We start from the raw sequence: 14,869 nt of genomic DNA, 5'->3' as shown, positions 1-14,869 counted from the left end.
TTATGTGCATGTCGGGTAGGTCTGAGAATCGGCCAATATCTATTTTTCGTACCCCTATGTTACAGTTGGGATTAAGGGGGGTTAATAACATATTTACCAAAACAACGTTTGGGGAGTCAGCTAGAGTAATATATAATATGATCTGAAATTCTGCTTCTAGTTGAGAAATTTTCTGTAAGAAATGTTATGTACTACAAGTGTCTATTTAATTTCTTTCATTCGTATTCGCCCTATGATGGTCTGACGTGGTAGCTGGGTCGCCTTTGTATCCATTCTGTATTTTCAATTTGTTTTACACTAAAAAAATCATGATAAAGTTTTTTAATCTTGACAAGAACTAAGTTCAATTAAAATATCACTCATCATCACTTCTGCCTATCGCAGTCCACTGCTCGACATAGACCTCTAAAAGTTCGAGCCAAAAATGGCGTGAACTAGTGTGTTTTGCCAATAGTCACCACGCTGGGCAGGCGGGTTGGTGACCGAATAAAAATATAATATAAATAATTTGTTTTTATTTTAATTTAATTTTGTTTTGAATAAAAGTAAATGTTATACCTGAAACGGTAATTCAACTGCTAATACTGAAAATATGTAAGGCCCCAAACTATACCAACGATTAAAATATTCGCCTTTTAGTATATCCATCTCCAGGGGAACTGAAAATAAAATAAAAATATATAATCTTAACGAATTATTAAATAAAATATCTATTTATTTTCAATAAGTACTTTATGCTACTTCTACTATACTATTTTATTTTTGAATACTTAAAATAGCATAATACTTATATTTGAAAAATTTCTAACTTGTAGTTTTTTTATATCACTATGATAATTTTATACCTATATATGGCTTACAAGCGCGTGGTTCGTCTGATTGTAAGCGGATACCGTAGTCTGGACACCTTCAATACTCTCCACAGAAGCTCTGGCTAACTCACTCACCACAGGAACACCACACTTCATGAGAACTGTCATATATCAAGATATTTCCTCATGTCTTCTACTCTAGTGCAATTTAGTGGGATCATTTTGTTTTTAGTTCTGATTATTGATAGATATTAACATACCTTGACGCCGCGTTGGCGCAACGATCACAGCCATGGATTGTGCCGGTTGCACTGGCGGTTGCGGGTTCGATCCCCGCACATGACAAACATTTGTATTGGCCATACAGGTGTTTGCCATAGTCTGGGTGTTTGTGCAGTCCTTGTGGGTCTCCCCACTGTGCCTCGGAGAGCACGTTAAGCCGTCGGTCCCGGTTGTAATCATGTACACCTGATAGCGATCATTACTCATACTAGGGAATATATCCGCCAATCCGCATTGGAGCAGCGTGGTGGATTAAGCTCTGATCCTTCCCCTACATGGGGAATGAGGTCTATGCCCAGTAGTGGGATATTATAGGCTGAAGAGTATTAACATACCTTAATCAGAAGAGAATTTTTAGTGACAATAGTTAGATATATATAGTTTCATTATTTTAAGTAGTATTATTAAAGTCGATCCGAATTGATAAAAATTATAGTGTTTAGGGTTTTTTTTTTTGATTTATAAAAAATAAAAACCTACCATAATAAATAACAATAGTTTTTTTTTTAATTAATTTCAACCGAAACTTACATGATAGCGTAACAGACATCTTTCCGGTGTATACCACGAGCAACATAGAGCCGTATAAGTACACATAGTTTCCAAGGACACTGCTGGCCTCGCTACCCACTCCCGAGTATAAATATCCAAAGATCAACGCAATCACCACATGTGCCGCCACTCGATACAGGAATAATGACTGAAATTAATATTCGAGGTATAGTGAATTAGAAGCGATATATTAGGAGGGATATAATAAAATAGTAATTATAATCCTCTTAATATTATAATGGAGAAATTTTTTGAAGATGGATTACAGTATGTTTCGTTTTAACGTAAAAACTACTGAACAGACTTTAATAAAGTTTGCTACGAAGATTAATTGAGATCCAGAACAACCCATACGCTACTTTTTATCTCCATATTCCCACATGAAATTGAATTGTCCAGTCTTTTGTTAACAATATTCGTCTAAAACACTTGTAGCTACATTGGACATTTTGATTTGCCGCCCCATGAATTAACGGAAAGGTCATAAAGGAATGAAGCTTTTCAGCTGAACTTTTTTCGGGTCTACCGTTTCAGAGTTCCATAAGATAAATAATCCAGGGCAATATCCGGATTATATTTCTGCTGACCTTTTTATATGTCAGCCTTTCCATAAGTCCATAAAATAATCGACTCCAGGGAAAAAAAAATCGGCTGAAGGTTGTGGGCATAAATTTTCGTGGACCCCAGCTAAAGAATTGTGAACCCCCATTTTTTTGGCCACGCCAACTTAAGCTCAGGGGTTCCACTTGGACCACTTTGGGAATCAATGGTCTAGATAAGTTCATACCAGTACACGTAGGTTGCGTACGCGTAGGTTGCGTGCATTGTTGTGGGTGTGTATGTGTGTGCCTGTGTTTATAATCAGATGGAATTCATAATACTGTGGAAAATACTTGTAGACTGTGTATAGGAAAATATTTTATATTGAAAAAGAATAATAAATGACAATAATTAAATGAATAAATAACGCAATTGAGATGAAGAAATATAAATAATATGAATAATTTACATACTTAAAATAAAAACTTACATAATTTCTCGTTGTTATTAAATAGTTCCTATACAGCAGTATCCACGTTTGTTTCAAGTAGCCCGATTGTTTGTATGAGTAGTTCTTATGATATTTTGAGTTGCTCCTTAGTTGCTTGTCTTTCATTTCTGTATCCATACCTAAAAATATAGCAAATATTTTCAACAATAATTATTTAATTTTATCATGTAAAAGTTGAATAAACAGAATTTATGTTGAAAGATTTATCGAAAAACATTTAAGATATAAACAGTCAACATTACATTAAAAATATTTGTAATATAATCAATATTACAAATATTTTTACGAAGTATTTGTATGAAATAGAAATTGGTGTATTTTAGTTTAATATTTATGAACTTTATATTCGGATTTTAAGACATTAAAATAAAAACATAATTTTACAATAAAAAATTACAAGTTATTATTACAGGTATCTTAAAAGAAAACATAACTTACTGAGGGTATTCGAGAACGTAGATATGACAGGGACATTGTCGTCCCATTCACTGGAGGTAGATTCGGGTTTGTATTCAAGCATGGATTTGGCAGCTTTGTTCAAATCAATCTCGTATTCTCCTGAAGCCACTTCCATTACTGAAAACAATAAAAAAACTGGTGACACAGAATCACAAATCAAAAATCAAAATTTTCTTTTTTCGAGGAAAACAAAAGCACTTTTGATTCGATATAGATTTCAATTAAATTAATCTTTGCAAATATAAGCAGATTCTGCAAACATTTTACAAAAAAGAACTGGAATAAAACTATGTTTACTCTTTTTTTTTATTGACAATACTACTGTAAAGTTTTTTCCTTTCTTTTTTTTTCCTTCATTATCTTTCTTATTTTAAATTGTAACAAAGGATAATTAATTTAATTTTTAATTTTATACGAAAGGAATTTTTTTAAGATTGACAATAAATTAATATCATTTACATTAAAGATATAACTTGAAATTAAGGATGAAATATCCTGTCCCTGTGAGTGTCAGAAAATTGTTTATTTTGAATGTTATTCTATACCAGCATAAAAGGATTTCCTATGTTCCTTTTTCAAGTACGAGAAACAGAAGAATTATTAAAAATACAATCATAGTTACTTATTGTATTTACGTATTATAAAATATATTTATTTACAAATTATACGAGTTACATATAATTATATTATTTTATTTTAGTACCTACATTATTTAAATGGACAAAGCTGTAGACTCTTGTCTACTTAAACTGATACATGTACTAGCTTAGGCACTTTCGCACCTCACTCATACACACACTTATATACATACACTTGCACTCACACATACACTAACTAACTCAAATATACTTGATTTCTTATTCAGCATCTTATGCTTTATTACTTTTTAAGATTGTATTTGTTGTAAATATGTCTACCCCTTCTTATAGAACTTGTGCCAAAATTATATTGTAGCATAGGGGAGGTTGGCTGATCATCCTTAACACAGATTATATCTATAATCCATATAGGATGATCAGTCTGAACTCGAAAATTTTGTGTATTTAACCTTATGCATAAGTGAATTTTTGTAATTAATACCATTTGTTTAAAATGTTTATTTTTAAATAAAGCTATTAATAAAGCTATAAATATAATTAACATTCAAATTGATAGTTAATAATTAAAATAATAATTAAATACATAATATCTTTGTATCATAAATTTTAGATATTTTTATTTCATACAGCATGCTGAAACTACAACAAGCTGAAAATTGGTGAAATCCTTCAAAATATAATCTTAAATAAAATTTGAAAGCTCCCCATATTTCCCCTGTATGGAATTTTTTTATTCAAGGTCAAAGTTAAAAAATGATTCGCGATTTTCAGCAAAACGGTAAGTTTTATCATAAAAATATTTCAGCCAAAAATTGTAGATCATAAAATTATCTGTAAAAAAATGTTTGAATACTTTTTTCCCTACGAGCCTCCGTTTCTGAGATATAATGATTCAAAAATTCGTAATGTATCGAGCCAATATAGAATCGAAAATTATTTTGAATTCTATAGGTTTTGATTAATTGAAATTCATACTAAAATACACCAGGAAAAGCATTTCATGTAATGCTCTAAAAATTTGGAATTTAAAACGTAAACCGACAGAACAAAGTAATTTTATAAATCTACATGAGATAATAGGTTTGAATTATCGCAATTCTAAAATGCTTTTTTATGCTTGCAAAAAATTATTGAAGTTAAAAGAAGCGGATGAGCAGAACTCATTTAGAAAAAACATTTTAATAGAAGAGGCGAATTCATTATTAATGTTACATCCATTTGACTTACCTTACTTATACTACCTGACGTAAGTTTGTACCTATAACTTGCATGCTTACTTTAGAAATGCTTTAATAAAAAAATGTATTATGAACAAGGATTCTTAATTGAAATAATCAGCTTTTCAAATAATCACGCTGTCATATAAACCTTCGTCTTACCTAAAAGCAGTATTTACGATTGTAGATAAAATTAATGATTAACAATTACCTAAAACAGTAGTGCTTGCGATATTTTATACGATTAAATTACTACGTTAAACTTTATCGATTACATTTCTAATCATTTCAAGGATTGATGAATAAGATTTATCTATTTAAATTGAAATGAGTTTAACTCAGTATTTAACTATTTAAAAAAAAATCTATAAATATACCTTAATAAAGAGTCTATGACAGAGATTCGGCCTGTTTATTTGTGACTAGCTTTCCTTCCGCGGTTTCGCTCGCGTGGTTAATATGATTTTACCTGTTCTGCTTACTTCCATGAAAATATAGCCTAGATCACATCAATTTAGTATTTTACTGGTGAAAGAATTTTCAATATACGTCCAGTACTTTTTGATCTTATTCATTACAAACAAACAAAAAAGCAAATATGATTATTTATAATATTTTTATTAATTTTACAGAATGGATAGCTAAGAATTTTATTCACAAGTGATATCAGGTATGATATATTAAATTATAGTTAAAAAAAAAAAACTAAAAAAAACACGCTTTTATAAAAAATCCTAACTAAAAAGGAATAATCTTATCAAATTAGTGCATTGTCATCGGTCCTCGATAAGTCTACTAAGTTTAAAGGAAATCTGAACCTTTTTGAAGTGGGTCAAAATGAAGCCCAAAGGAGTCGTTTACAAACATATTCAACATACAGGTGAAGTTAATAAAAAGCGTGTAAAAAGTAATGTATTGACATTACTAATGACAATTAATAGCCGAAAACTAGCCATTAATATCAATGTAAGTAAAACTGCGTAAAAAACCTAGTAGTATATAATTAAAAATTAAAATACTATAATGATCCGGTAAAAACGTATCATACCCTTTTCCTATCCTTATTTGGAAATCGATGGAAGAAATAAATAACTGGCATTCAGACCTAGACATTGCATTAGGTATGTCCTAGTAGCGACTCTATCCAAGGAATTACCTTGCATCTCAATACAGTAATAAACATTACTGTATTGAGATTAGAGTTTACACAACATAGATTTATTCCAAATTGGTAAAATATGATTATATAAAGTTAGTTATTATCGTGTCTTCGCTAACTTATTATCAATATAAATAAAAATAAACCCCCAAAATATATACGCGCATAACTTTCGAACGATTGTAACAAGTTTGATATTTCTTTAGTTGTGTTCGTTATCGTCAGAATAGTTTGTATAAAAGGAAATTAAAATAAAATAGGAAGGGGGGAAGGAGTCAGCTAGTTCAGTAAATATATATTCTTTTAAGAGTTATAGGTATACTGTCATAATTCAAATTTAATTTTTATTTAAAAAAGGGAATGCACATTTTAGTTGTTTTAAAATTGTTGTTATTATTATTAAGAAATATTATTATAGTTATTGTTAATTCAAAATTTATTAAAATGTAATTATTTAATTATTTAAATGTAATTGTACTAACATTAGACTATAAGCATCATTGTTACTAACACTATATGGGCTAGTCCCGAAATAAAGATTATTATTATTATTATTATTATTAATTACTATATCACTATAAATCTTACAATAACTTGTATACATTCAATGTCGAACTATTAAATTTGAATTTCAAAGTTATTTCGTTTTTGTTACACTAACAACAACTAACATTTTACATATACATCAAACTTATTTCAATTGCAAAATAGTAGCTGAAAGGTGATTTACAATTAAGATCGTAAAAATAAAATATACAATCAAACTTACTTTCCAATTCATAGCGCTAGTGTACCTACGGATGTTGATACAAGGCAGTTTAGATAAACTTTCAATACATTGCACGCCTATTCATTGTTACAATTGTATATCTATTAATAGTTAATGTCATTTATCCGCTAATACATTATAAATGTATTTTTGTAATAAGATTATTTATGTTAAATTTTATTGTTTCTCCATTACATAAGCAAGATTTACTGTATATTGTGACGTAGTATGTTTTTTGCCGCCCGCGGCCAGGGTCAACCGAAACTCAGGAACTGCTGGTCCGATTTAAAAAATTCTTTCAGTGTAAGATAGCCATTTATCGAGGAAGGCTATAAACTTTAAAGAAGCCGCGGGGCACATCTAGTATATAAATACAAATATTACACCATACACTATAAACTGCGCCAACGGGCTAGTCAAGTTCTGAGAACTAAATATACGAGTACATATGTTACATAAAAATATAATAATAAAAATTCCAGTAAATAAATACATGCACAATAATACAGCTGGTAGCAATAATTAGGTTAACACAACTCATTGTGTGCATTAGCAATAATGCTTTATTATGTCCAATGTCGTGATTAAATCGAAGGTTATTTAATAATAGAAAACGGTATGGTGTATTGATTCAGTGACTTGCGAAATATTTTGAATCGTTTAATTTATCATATTATTTAATGACGACTTACTTTTTTTACTTTTGTTTTACAATTATTAAGTACACATAGCAAAATTTTTTGGTTGAACTTGTATTGTATTCAAAGTATTATTATTTTTAGATATTAGTCAAATAAAATATAGCGCGGAAATAATCAAGATGGATTAAATTAAATCAAATATAGGTAGTATGTACCGTTTCTTAGACATGTACAAAGATCAGTCAAATAAAAGCAGAATTTTGGCACAAGTGCATATTATTTGTATGTTCACTTCAGCCTATCGCAGTCCACTGCTGGACATAGGCCTCCCCAAGTTCGCACCAGACATTATGGCGCGAACTCATGAGTTTTGCCCATAGTCACCACGCTGGGCAGGCGGGTTGGTGACCGCAGGGCTGGCTTTGTCGCACTGAAGACGCTGCTGCCCGTCTTGGGCCTGTGTATTTCAAAGCCAGCAGTTGGATTGCTATCCCGTCATCGGTTGACTTTATAAGTTCCAAGATGGTTGTGGAACTTTGTTATCCCTTAGTCGCCTCTTACGACACCAACGAGAAGACAGGAGGGGATTTTTGTTAGGAGCTATAGATTAGATTTAGCTTAGAAACGTTATGTGACGTAATTGAACGTTATTGTTAGTAAGAAAGTTGTAAACTAGAGTAGTACTCACAGAAATCAGCTGGGTTATGGTACGGTGGACATTGCAGGCCAGCGTGGTCTAGAGACGACAGAAGATGCTTTCGCGGTCCAGAATATAAAGTATTTCCAGATGTTAAGCAGTATATAGAGTCTATCTTGTCAAACACGAGGGCGGATGGTTGGTGTATTGTAGTTATGAGAGTCCGACCGCCGCGCGCCAGGCCGTTAAGGAGAGCGATGAGAGAAGTTGACGATGAGGAATCTAATCCGCTATAAACATATTATGTATGTATATATTATATTTTCTAAATAACTTATGTTTTATTAAACTGCTATTGGGGAAGATACTGTAACCTATAACATTCATATTTTAAGCTAGCACAGGTCTAGATAATATAATCTAACAACTTAGGGCAAAATAAAATATTTTTAATTTAGATTAAAAACGAAACAATGCGTATTATCATATAATGTTGCATTGATTAACCTTTTGAAACATCGCATCAATTTTTTTGTGTTTCTATCTTATTCTAAGGTATACATCATAAGGTATGTACATCCGTTAAAAGTGTAATCCAAATACAATTTTTTACCTTGTTAAAACCCTTCCCATTAGTGGATCTTCATTAGTGAGACAGTGGTGAGATACTATTATATTGTTTATTCTTTAATCTTATTATTTAGTTTAAGCAATTGATAACAACATTTTCTTTCAATAGTGCAAAACATCATTTTATATGATGATAATAATTATCTTATACTTGTTCATCGCATACTACACACTTTTCATAAAATTTATGAGCAAGGGAACCATCAATTAAAATTATATGTATACCATGAAATGTTACAAGTATATACTTACGTGGTTGGTTCATCAAGAAACAGTAGCGATGGGTCGGACAATAATTCAAGGGCAACAGCTAGTCTTCGTTTTTGACCTCCTGATAAGTCTCGGCAAAGTGTTCGAGATGTACCACTCAGACCCAACAGTGCCAACACTTCAAATACCTTAAGAAAATATTAAGACATTTAAATTACATAACGCTTTTATATACACAATACCTACAAAGAACAAATTATTTACATTATTTAACTGAGGTAGGGCACAGCAGGAATTTCTTGCTTAAAATATGGAGCAGCCCGACTGGGGTAGTACCTCGACCTTACAGAAGATCACAGCAAAATAATACTGTTTTCAAGCAGTATTGTGTTCCTGTTGGTGAGTAAGGTGACCAGAGCTCCTGGGGGAATTGGGGGTTGGGTCGGCAACACGCTTGCGATGCTTCTGGTGTTGCAGGTGTCTATAGGCTGCGGTAGTCGCTTACCATCAGGTGAGCCGAACGCTTGTTTGCCGACCTAGTGACATAAAAAAAAAATATTATAAATATCAATTAATAATTTATATTCAGACAATCATTTGTAAGCTTTTTTATTTAAATAAAATAAAATAATTGATACGACCGGGTTTATATATCTGTGCTTGATGTAATTGGAGTTTTTACCAATAATAAATAATATATATACCTACCTAAACTTTCATAATATGGAATATAAATACAGTAACAGAACTTAAAACTGAATAAAAAGGTATGTATATTATTTGTAAAATAATGACAACTTTCACTGATTATGTCTTACTTTCTCTTTGCGCTCCTGTGGCTTGAAATCGGCCAGTTTAAGAGCTGCGGCGAGAGACATTGATTCATAGACAGTCAGATGCATGCGGAGATCATCGTCCTGGCGAATGAACCTGGCACCTCCGCGGCCGTTAGACTGCGATGCGCATGTTGATACACCGTTTACTGTAATTTCGCCTTTTGCTCCTTTCGTCCTGGTGAAAAAATAAAAGTAGTTAGACGCTATTTTGTTTTAAAGAAAGTTATCCAGTTTATATAATATTACTAATGTAATACTGACAAAAAAAAAAAAAAAAAAAGATTTGATGTCTAAAATGGTACAAGTTGGCTAATCAGTATTTATTTTTTAACCGACTTTAAAAAAGTAGGAGGTTGCTCAGTTATGACCGTATATATATATTATTTATATATTTTAATGTATGTTCGGAGATAACTTCGTCGTTTATGAACCGATTTTGATAATTCTTTTTTTGTTGGGAAAGAGATATCCCAAGAGTGGTACCAAACCCTCTAAAATCGTAGTGACGACTATGCGTTTGTTAATTTTTTTCGTCTACTTACGTTGTATTACTTGTCGATGTAATTGAAGTCGGTGTTTTCGTTTGCTAGCAAACACAATTAGTTTATTTATTAGTTTATTTATTTCAAACAAATTTGTTTCAATTGTTGTAAGTTATTGAATTTCATTTATTTAAAATCATTTAACAAATATATTTTAAACTTTTAGTACATATTTTAAAACAGGTTTATGTTCTTACGAATAACCAGCAAGAATGTTCAATAGGGTTGTTTTTCCTGCACCGGAGGGACCCATGATGGCTGTCAGTTGTCCGGGTTTGAAGCAACCACTCACGCCCTTTAGAATGTTTTTAGTTTCTGGAAAAATAAAAAACAAGGCTGTTTAGTAGTTTTTTATTGCTTGTGTTGTATTAAAAATTATCGTTTAAAGTTAAAACTTATTTTAGAAATTAAATCATTTCATTTAATTATGTCTCATTTATTTTTATTATTTATTAGTGTGTAGGTGTACAATAAAAATTAAATAAAAATAAAAAGTAAAACAAATAATATAATATAACATTACATATCATAACATAATACTAATAATATAAAATAATATAACATAGCGTAACATAATATAATGAATTATATATAATACTATAATATATAATAAATAATAATAAAATATATACATAATATGATAATACCTATAAACAATATAATAAACAATATAATACAGCAAAATATAACAAAATATAATATAATATAATGTAATGTGTGATGTAATATAAAAAGTGATTAAATAATATGACGTTACTCCAGCTCAGTCATTGCGGCCAATATTCTCCTGATTAAGGAGATATTTTTTTTTCGGAGATTTTGTAGGAGTCCTTAGACCTTCCTGAGTACTGAGTATCCGGATAGAATCCACGCGAACGAAGTTGCGTGTTTAGCTAGTATGAAAATGTATTCATCTCAATTAAATGTAAATAACTATCGTTACGTTATTTATAAAAATCAAATCACATTAAATTTATAATGATATAAGTTTTTATTATTATTATTATTCTTGGGCTTAATGGTTTTCGGTTGTGCCAGGGGGCACTGTCGATTTCGCCAATGTCACGTGAGATAGAAAAGACACGGAGGAGAATGATCAGTGTGGTTGAGATTGTAAGCTACATTGATTATTACAGACAGAAAAAAAAATAGTCAGGCTGAGTTTATTATATTTGGTATTTTAATGTGAACAAGTTGTATACGTGACTTTCTTATTTATACACGAGAGCCACACGACGGAGGCACTGACAATAACAAATGACTCAAAATACGAAAAGCGACAAACGAGAATACAATATCAACGACCAACCATGGTGGATCAACCTTTATTAATCGACTTAAAAAAAAAAAGAAAAAAAAAGAAGGAGGTTCTCAATTCGATTGTAATTTTTTATGTGTGTTGCTTTGGAACTTTTTACTGGGTAGACCAATTACGATGATTCTTTTTTTAAACGAAAGGTGGTGCTCGTCATGTGGACCCGTTTAAATTTAATCGAGATCTGACAAGTCAAGTATTTGCTTGACCATTTTTTCGTCGACCGCCGTTGTATTATACCTTATAACTTTTTGCTAGATGTACCAATTTCGATGCCAACCAATTCTTTTTTAATCGAAAGGTAGTGCTTGTCACATGCTCCCATTTAAAACTTTACTGTTTGAGTTATCTCTAATAATGCATAGTTACATAACAATTTTTTTCGTCTACCTACGTTGTATATCGATGGTCGATATAATTGAAGTCTTTTTTTTTATCGTTTGCATGCAAACACAATGATTACTACAATCGAATAGTAAGATCGGGCATCAACCTTCCTTTCAACTAGAATAATCAAACTCAAGTGCTTCGGTGGCAAACAGAGTAAGATATAATTTGGGATAGAATATTGCAGCGGAATCGGCCATTAAGGGCTGTTATTTTTTAAAAGAAACCAATCTTTCCCATTGATACAGATTTATCGCATTAAATTCTTCGTTACGAATAATTCGAATTTGATCTATTTAATCGTCATTTAAGGAAACCTTAGCAAACGTATCTGACCTCTTAATGATTTCATTTATTTACTTATCATACCATAAAGTACCATAGATGTATTACGCACCTAGACTGTTTCATAACCAGTAAGTTGCGAGTAATTAAGGACAAAATGTTTAAACATCTAGAAGTTTGATCGTTACATAACCATTGCCCACTTACTAAAGTTATATAATTGCATCTATAGTGTGAATCAAACGTGTTAGGAGATAATTTTGGAGAAGTAATTATTTACATTGTTGGTCACAAATTTTAATGTCATGTTTATTTTGTATCATTTGTACTGTAGGAAGTCGGTGATTACATATTAGTGAATTTTATATGTCAATAAATACACTAAATACGTAAGTTCCGTGCCTTTAAGTTACCGTATTAATTACTTTTCTTTATTTATTCAGGCAAAACCAATGTTATCACAACCTTACTATTAAGTAAAGCAAAAAATAAATACACAAAAAAATGACCACACGAAAACACACAAAGAATATTTATTTATCTTGAAGTTTATACTAATTTATGTATTTTGAGATAAAAGATGTTCAGAATTTGTCGATAACTATTTGGCTTATAAGATTTGTCGTCTACATAACCAACGGATATAAAGTTTTAAATATTTTGAGAAAACTATAGGTGTATCTTTTCTGTAAAAGATTTGAACACAAAATAAATAACAATACATCGTTATTTACATACAATTTTTATAAAAAAAACAAGAACAAACAAAGACAAACAATGTACGGGTATGCATTCTCACTCAAGCGTTTTTATTAATTATTCTTTAAACATTGTGACGTCACATATTGTATATCATTGAAAGTACGCGTTATGAATTAATCATTTTCTGATTCAAATTTATGCCCATTGAATTCGAAAAACATCTTTGTTGCCTCTGCCATTTTTGCACTAGAGTATATTTTTTGAGTTGACATTATTATCACAAAGAGTAAAAATTTCTTTGTTTCTCTAAAATTATCGATCAGATTTTAGTTATTCTGAGGTCATGACAATTACTGAAAAATAACACGCTTTGGTTCAGAAAAGAAGTAACAGCACAGTAAACTCTAGCAAAATTATAGTCACTAAACACTTCTGCTTTTTTTGTTTTATAAAGTAACACAGTCAGTCACTCAGTTCAACCTATTGCAGTCCACTGCTGGACATAGGCCCACCATGTTTGCACCAGACATCCCGGTTTTCCGCAACACTCATCTAGCCTACACCGGCAATCTTACGTAGATCGTCAGTCAAGCAGGCCGGAAGAAGCCCAACGTGACACATTAAGCCAGATTATGGCTATTTGAAATATTAATCTAACGGATATTGAATTAAATTCGGATGAAACAGCATTAGAAGTATAGTAAACAAAAATTTTGAAGCTTAATTAACACTATGTAAATTTAAATAATGAGTTAATAAAAAAAAAAACCAATTTGTTTTCACTATCGAATGAACCACAGAACCCGCCAACTATTTTAATCATATAATATAACAACATAATAAATATTTTCTTTTTTTCATAGTGATTCATTGGATACTGAACTTAATTTATAAATAGTTATATATGAAAAGTGAAGAGTTTGTTTACCAGACTGCTAATAAATAATTTTAAGAATTTAAAAGTTTTGCCTAAGAATCTAGCGATTCGACTTCGAAGACTAATTTATACTTAACTAATGCCACTCGACGTGAGAAGACGATGTCAAATAGTTACTATATTACTATGTTGTAACGTTAATTCCCATCACGTGGAGAATCGGCCGTGTTATGTCACAATACACATTATGTGACAATTTAAAAAAAACATATTTATTGTGTTTTGACGGGATTACACAGTAATATCTACTTTACTAGATTATCTTAATACGTTGTTGTACAGTGATAATTCAGAAGTTCTTATATAAAGAATTCATTATTCAGAAGTTCTCTTGTATAAAGTAAATTTTGATTTTTGTTTGATGGTGCATTTCTTTAAAAAATCAGCTAGTTGCCTAAGGTTAAAGGTTGGCATTAGCTATGAGCCGACCCATCGAAGCGAAACATTAAATAAAAACGGAGGTAATTGCCTTGTGGACGGTCTAGTGCACATATGTATATTAATGAACATTTTTAAACAATCGGTTAAGTGCGTATCTGATTTTCCCACGACCCCAGTCTTTTTTAAAGTGCTGTAATCCAAACGTCGTTTAATGCTGTACCCAATTATAATAAAGCTGTGTACAATTCTTTGTACTTACATATTTTTAAATGTTTTGATGGGCACTCTGTAGATGATACTAAAGCTAAAATTAGTCCATATAAATTAATTTTAACATAATAATTTATTACGTTTTCAGTTAATTTTCTATGAACGCCTTTGTGACAAAATTACTAAATGAATTTCAATGAAACTTGGTATAGTTATCGGTAAGGATATTAAGAACTGATGTTTAACTTGCGCAGAA

General features: G+C 30.9%; 1 protein-coding gene across 1 annotated transcript in view; it reads right to left on the bottom strand.

Moving 5' to 3' along the window:
• The window catches only part of LOC123655534 (ATP-binding cassette sub-family G member 1), a 34,415-nt gene that overhangs the window by 2,225 nt on the left and 17,321 nt on the right, over nt 1-14,869 (bottom strand). Inside the window, exons 2-9 of the mRNA XM_045591307.1 lie at nt 10,594-10,711; nt 9,837-10,029; nt 9,061-9,206; nt 8,230-8,468; nt 3,136-3,273; nt 2,677-2,816; nt 1,626-1,794; nt 559-659 (exon numbers count right to left, since the gene is read on the bottom strand). Of these exons, the coding sequence (XP_045447263.1) occupies nt 559-659; nt 1,626-1,794; nt 2,677-2,816; nt 3,136-3,273; nt 8,230-8,468; nt 9,061-9,206; nt 9,837-10,029; nt 10,594-10,711 (1,244 nt within the window). The remainder of the gene's footprint in view (nt 1-558; nt 660-1,625; nt 1,795-2,676; nt 2,817-3,135; nt 3,274-8,229; nt 8,469-9,060; nt 9,207-9,836; nt 10,030-10,593; nt 10,712-14,869) is intronic.

This window comes from Melitaea cinxia, chromosome 8, assembly GCF_905220565.1.
Source record: "Melitaea cinxia chromosome 8, ilMelCinx1.1, whole genome shotgun sequence".
NCBI lineage: Eukaryota > Metazoa > Arthropoda > Insecta > Lepidoptera > Nymphalidae > Melitaea > Melitaea cinxia.
Note: the sequence above shows the minus strand (reverse complement) of the source record. Positions and strands in the feature narration are given on the sequence as shown.